The following is a 6815-nucleotide window of genomic DNA, read 5'->3' on the forward strand; positions in this document are numbered from 1 at the left end:
GTGGGGGTCTGGGGAGTCATCACCTTGGCCACTCTGACACAGGACCCTGCATTTCTCACGCCACACTATGGGCTGGGCCAGGTGGGGGGAGCGAGACAGAACTTCGCCCTTAAGAAGCAACAGCAAAAGGGGAAAAGAAGCCACCTCGCTCTTCACTCTACGAACACAGGAAGAGCCCAATTCAATGCCGCCGCCACCGACACCCCCTTGTCTTGCTCCGCCCCAACTTGTGTGTGTGCGGGGAGGGGGGGCACGACTTGCATTTTACTCCACAAATTCCGAAACACCTCCATCTCTCCCAGGTTAAGACCTCCCACCTCCACTCCCCAGCCGGACCGAGCTCTGCAGACGCAGGTGTCTGGATCTGGCCTATTTTATGCTCCCCCGCCCCCTCCCCCCGCACCTCGCCGCGCGCCGGGTCCCTCCCCGCCCTCCCCGCGCAGTGCACCCCAGCGCAGTGCACCCCCGCGCAGCGCACCAGCTAGCCGAAACGCCGGGAAACGCTTCGAGCCCTACTCCAGGGTCACCTGGCCCCTGCGCTCGGCCCTGCCTTCAGGGGAGTCCCGGGGCCGCCTCCGGTGGCCGGGGACCGCGCTCGGGGCTCCGGGGCAGTCACGTGGTCGGCAGCGGCGGCCTGGCTTCCTCACCTGCATCCCGGGAACTTGGACAGCCACCGGTGAGTGGGCCATGAAGGCGAAGGCTGCTCCGCACTGCTCCTGCGGCGGCGGCGCCTGGGGCTCGGACTGGCTCCTCCTCCGGGGGTAGCTCGGCGGCCCTCCCAGGCTTTTCGACCAGGGCCTGGAAGGACACACAGAAGTGGGGTGACGGGGCTGGTGGCGCGCAGCCCCGGGCTGGCGGGGGTGGGGGGGGTGGGCGGTTGGCGGCGCGGCTGCCCGGGACTCAGTCTACCTTTCTGGCGCCCGCCCGCCGCTGTTGCCGCCGCCTCCGCCGCCGCTCCTCCTCCCGAACGCGGGGCACAGCGTGTGGCGGTGGCCGGGACCTGGGCTCGAGTGATGCCGCCCGTCTGCGCCTCGCCGCTTTAGGAAGAGGAGGTGGAGGAGCCCCAGCAAGCCGCCCGCCCGCCGGGCCGGGAGGCGGTTGGGGGCGGTTCCGCCGTTGGCCCTGCCCCCGCCCTGCCGCCGGGCGGTGTCAGGAGCGCCGGGGCTGCTCGCGGTGCAGGGCTGTGGCTGGGCTTGCCCGCGGAGGGGCGGGCTCCCCCCGCGCACACGGAGAGGAGAAGCCGGGGGCTGGGGCACCCGGCACCCGGCTCGGCCTGGGAAGGGAATGGAGGAGTCTGGGTGACCCTGGGGGTAGGAGGGCGTCCCAGACGCGGCCACGTTGCAGGCAAGCGTTCGAAGCTGGGGCACACGCAGCTTCGGAGACGACTTGAGTTGAAAGTTGGGGAGTGTTGGAAGTCCCTCTGGGTTCCCCGATCTAGTCGAGGGTGGAGGCACGGAAGACCACCGAGTCGGTGGACCCCGACTCATCCCCGCAGTCGGGTCCCTGCCCCCCCCCCCCCCCCCGGGGGGGGGGGGCGGCGCCTCTGGACGGATTCTTAGCCGCTCGCTCGCGTTCTGGATTCCCCGCCCCCAGACATGCTTCAGGTGACTTGAACCTGAGGCTACCCCTGCCTCTTGGGCTGTCAGTTCGTGAAAGGCGGCCAGACTGGGGCTTCTCTTCCCAAGTTTGCACGTGGAAGAGAGAGAGAGAGAGAGAGAGAGAAATTGGAAAACAGTACATCAACAGAAAATTAATGAGGATGGTAGAGGCATGGAAGACGAGACTGGATCATTAGCAGTATGCCTTACTGAACTCGACACACACGCAGCCGTGGTTTCAGCAATTCCTTGCCTCTGCTCGCTCTTAAATTCCACTCCAGCAGAGAGAGGAGTCCTTTTGAGACTACCCTAATGATAGTAACAGTAACAATGATAATAGTAACAATTACAGAAATCTCATCACGAAGGCACCTTTGCGGACCAACGGGGGTTAATTAAATTTAAAAATGTCACGTCCAAGTGCCAATTTAAGACAAGGGTGAAGTTCCTTACATTGCAGGTTGTTATAAGTCTATACCCAACACAGTGTTGGGGCTCTAGTAGACTCTCGCTAAAAAGTTTCTTGTGTTTTGTTGTTGTGGTGGTTTTGGTGCTTTTGAATCTTTCTGAAAAGATAGCATCTTACTGTTATCAATATAATTATTATTAATGGGTGTCATTTTCTTTGTGCCCGGACTGCCGGGCTAGTGCTAGATATGCATTACCAGATTGAATCGTTACAAGGGCCCTCTGATGTCATACTGCCTCCCCCATCATTTTACAGGTGATGAAAAGGCCTCGGTGGGGTTAAATAATTTGATCCAAATATCACACAGTTAAGAAGTGGTAGAGCTGAGAATCCAAACACAAGTCCCTCTAACTTTTAAGATTTACTTTCTTAGCAACTGTCAAGGATACAATAGATTGTTGTAAACTATAGCCACCATGCTGTACGTGACATCCCAAGAACTTACTCATCTTCTAACTGGAAGTTTGTACCCTTTGACCACCTTCACTTATGTCCCCTCTCACCTGCCCCTGCCAACCACCAGTCTTCTCTCTATAAGTTTGGTATTTTTTAGATCATTCAGTATTTAGGCACGCGCGCTCTCTCTCTCTCTGACTTCTTCCCCTTAGCATAAATGCCCTCGAAGTCCATCCATATTGTCACAAATGGCAGGATTTCCTTCCTTTTCAAGGTTGAATAATATTCCATTGCATGTAGAGCCATCACATTTCATTATCCATTCAGATGATAAAGGATATAATTGCATTCTCCTTACTCCTAGTTCCCCCTGTCCAGGCCCTCACAACTTCTAACCTTATGATCGGCCCCAATCCACTCTCCATTTTCCACCAGCCCAGCTCACACTTAACAATGCCAGCCTGGCCAGAAATCTGTAGTTCCACCTAAACTTTAATGTCCTTATAAGTTCCCTAGAATTCTCGGGGCACCTGGGTGGCTCAGTTGGTTAAGCATCTGCCTTTGGGGGCACCTGAGTGGCTCAGTCACTAGGCGTCTGCCTTGGGCTCAGGTCATGATCCCACGGTCCTGGGATTGAGCCCCTGCATCCTGCTCCCTGCTCAGCAGAGTCTGCTTCTCCCTCTCCCTCTGCCTCCCCCCAGCTTATGCTCTCTCTCTCTGTCTCAAATAAATAAATAAAATCTTTTTTAAAAGATTTTAAATATTTTTAAAAGATTTTTAAAAGATTTAAAATCTTTTAAAAAAGATTATATTTATTTATTTGACAGATAGAGATCACAAGCAGGCAGAGAGACAGGCAGAGAGAGAGGAGGAGGCGGGCTCCCTGCTGAGCAGAGAGCCGAATGCGGGGCTCCATCCCAGGACCCTGGGATCATGACCTGAGCCAAAGGCAGAGGCTTTAACCCACTGAGCCACCCAGGTGCCCCTAAATAAATAAAATCCTAAAGAAAAAAAAGAAGTTCCCTAGGATTCTTTTTAAAGTGCAGAGTTTGATTTAGCATGTCTGGGATGGGCCCAAGATTCTGCATTGCTGTTTCCCAAGTGGTGCCAGTGCGGGTGATTCTCAGGTGGTGCTTTGAGTAGCAATGGTCTAAATCTCAAGTCCCAACCCCACAGAACCTTCCTCATTGTTCCAGATCCTCCTTCGATACTCCTCCTCTTGCATATTGGTGGAAGTAGTGCTCAACATTGTAGTTCTTTCTTCTTATTTCATGGATTTCATTTGTTTGGTCTGCCCAACAAGATGATTAACTCCCTGAGGCCAGAGATCCAGCTTCTCTTACCTAGAAATTATTCAGGTAGAACGTCAGCTTTCTGAAGGCAAGATTTTTGTCTGGATTGTTCCGTGCTGTATCCTCAGAGCCTAGAAGAGTGTGTGGCACATAATAAGCCCTCAGGAGATATTTGTTGAATGAATGAATGATGAATGAATGAATGATTCCTTTGAATTGTTCACTGAGGTTAGTATAGTGCTAGGCTAGTAATGGGTCCACTGTATTTTTAATTGATTCTTGGCTAACCTCCTGGTCACTGCTCTTGTTGAATCTTTAAATTGTTCACTTTACTATATGTTACACTGTTAATTTTTTATGTCCTAAATTCTTTCCAGTCACTTTAATCTCCCAAGTGCCTAAGAGTGAGTTGTGTAATTTTAATAAATAAGTAAATTTACACCTATCTGAGAAGTGACTTTCCCTGACGTCCTTCTGAGCCAGACTGTGGAAGACCGAATGCTAAATTTTGAGACCTGAACTATGAGACATTTCCTTAAAAACACTGCATTTGAAATCTTAGTAAACTTTCTGACCCTTATTTAGGTCCACTGCTATTAAAGAAATTATCTGTTGTCGTAATTATACTTGATCGTGATCATTTGAGTTGTGACATGGAGTTCCTTGTGGTTTGGTTATGCTTTTTCATATATACGTATATATTTTTCTTTTTCTTTTTTGTTTTAAAGACTTTATTTATTTATTTGAGAGAGAGACAGTGAGAGAGAGCATGAGCGAGGAGAAGGTCAGAGGGAGAAGCAGACTCCCCACGGAGCTGGGAGCCCGATGCAGGACTCGATCCCGGGACTCCAGGATCATGACCCGAGCCGAAGGCAGTCGTCCAACCAACTGAGCTACCCAGGCGTCCCCGTATATATTTTTCTTAATTTAAAGATTTTATTTATTTGAGAGAGAGAGAGAGAGAATAAGATAGAGAGCACGAGGCAGGGAAGGTCAGAGGAAGAAGCAGACCCCTTGCTGAGCAGGGAGCCCAATGCAGGTCTCAATCCCGGGACTCCAGGATCATGTTCTGAGCTGAAGGCAGTTACTCAACCAACTGAGCCACCCAGGTGCTCTATATTTCTTAATTTAAATAAAATGAAAAGAAATTCATGTGTGATTTTGTTACCCCCCAACCAAAAAGGACACTTGAATGCTTTACTTCAAAATGTCAGCCCAGAGTCGAATGATACGTTACCATGTATTCCCACAACTTGATGGAAGCAGTTCCTTGAGGGGAAACACCACATCGTATGCTCTTTGGTAGCCTCATAGAATGCAAGATTGTACCTCGGAGTGGATTTGCTACCTGCTTGTCGGTCGGGACCTGAGTGGCTATGAATACTTAATAACTGTGTAAGTCAAGTAAGCTCATATACAGATTAAGCAAAGTCAGTGAAGTTAGACATTGTCTTTGAGCCCACCAAAGCTTAATAATTTAAATTTACAATCTGTGGTTTCAATTTCCTGACATGTGTCATACCCTCAATACTAAATATTTAACTTTACCCATGTTTTTAAATATTTACTGAGTGAATTGGTTCATGGCTACAGTGTAGGGAGATAGAAATGGCCAGACAAACTTTGATGTAGGCCGTGGTGAGGTAATGATGTATTAGGGCTCTGGTTCTCAACCAGGGGCAGTTTTGCCTGTTGGAGATGTTTTGGTTGTCACTATTGGGGAAGAAAGGATGCCATCGGGAGTGGGTAAGGCCCAGGGATGCTGCTACCCATACTCCAGTGGGCAAGACAGCCCTCACAACAAGAGACTGCCCAGCCCAAAATGTCAGTGGTGCCAAGCTTTGAGAAACCACGCTCTGTACTCTTTGCATTAAGGATTACTAACCAAGAAACAGACTTGGGAAATACTGTTCCCTGAGCATGTCAGTTCAGTGTGGAGGCTGGGGCAGAAATCAAAAACAAAAGCCCAAAAAACAGCCCGAAAAGCCATCACCAAAAAAAAAAAAAAAACAAAAAAACACTCCAAAAGATATTGGGCCCCATCAAGGGACAGTACTGGAAACAAAGCAGTTATTTTTATGTTACCTTTGTATGAAACCATAGATCATCTTCCCCCAAAGAGTGAATACTACCTGGTAAAAAGTAATATTGAACAGAGAATAACTTTAAGAAAAATTTAATGATTGACTTACAAATATTTAATCATGGGGGCGCCAGGGTGGCTCAGAGGGGTAAGCCTCTGCCTTCGGCCCAGGTCATGATCTCAGGGGTCCTGGGATCAGGCCCCACATCAGGCTTTCTGCACAACGGGGAGCCTGCTTTCCCCTCTCTCTCTCTCTCTGCCTGCCTCTCTGCTTACTTGTGATCTCTGTCAAATAAATAAATAAATAAATAAATAAAATCTTTAAAAAATAATAAAGTGGTAACCACGTATTTAAAAAACTATTTAATCATGGAGCAGGTTGTAGTGCACTAGGCATTACCTAGGAACCTTCAAATATGTGACTTTGTTGAGGTAAATTTGACCTCTTACTCCACTTGACAAAATTTAGAGGTAGGGTTTCACATTTGGGACTTCTAACAATTTGAGCCTTACTTAAGAACTACATTGAAATGTATGATATGTGTCAATGTATGAAGCACAGGGACGAGCGGTTCAGTTATCTGAATTTCTTTCAATTATCCAAATATTGGGAATGGAAGGGAATTATTTGGGTAATTCCAGAAGCTCACCGTCCAGGGGTAGGAAGATTTGGATTCAGGCTGCTAAACTCCGTACTGATATTTGGAAGGACGATGGTCAAGGGTCCTTTTTTTTAAAATACGTAAAAACCTAAGTGATGCCTCCAGGCTCCTCTTTACTGTCTGCGGGCATCAGATTGGAAACCATGACGTAACAGTTCTTGTAGATGTTGCAGCCTCGCTGTTGTTCCAGCAAAGTATCTGGAGAAAAGCCTAGAGAATCAGTTCTCGGTCAAGGAGCGTGAAGCCTTTGGGGGCTTGCACGGGACTCTACCACAGTATCACTTACAACAAACACACATGTCTAGGACCCAGCCC

General features: G+C 49.1%; 2 protein-coding genes across 2 annotated transcripts in view; one reads left to right on the forward strand and one right to left on the reverse strand.

The window, feature by feature from the left end:
* Nucleotides 1–1098, reverse strand: part of STK26 (serine/threonine kinase 26) — a 51933-nt gene extending 50835 nt beyond the window's left edge. The window contains exons 1-2 of the mRNA XM_059386218.1: nucleotides 910–1098; nucleotides 648–798 (exon numbers count right to left, since the gene is read on the reverse strand). Coding sequence (XP_059242201.1) covers nucleotides 648–689 — 42 coding nt within the window. The 5' untranslated portion in view covers nucleotides 690–798; nucleotides 910–1098. The remainder of the gene's footprint in view (nucleotides 1–647; nucleotides 799–909) is intronic.
* IGSF1 (immunoglobulin superfamily member 1) overlaps nucleotides 454–6815 on the forward strand; it is a 510284-nt gene continuing 503922 nt past the window's right edge. The window contains exon 1 of the mRNA XM_059386219.1: nucleotides 454–676. The gene's annotated coding sequence lies outside the window, so the exon portion shown is untranslated. The remainder of the gene's footprint in view (nucleotides 677–6815) is intronic.

Source organism: Mustela nigripes, chromosome X (genome assembly GCF_022355385.1).
Source record: "Mustela nigripes isolate SB6536 chromosome X, MUSNIG.SB6536, whole genome shotgun sequence".
NCBI classification, from domain to species: domain Eukaryota; kingdom Metazoa; phylum Chordata; class Mammalia; order Carnivora; family Mustelidae; genus Mustela; species Mustela nigripes.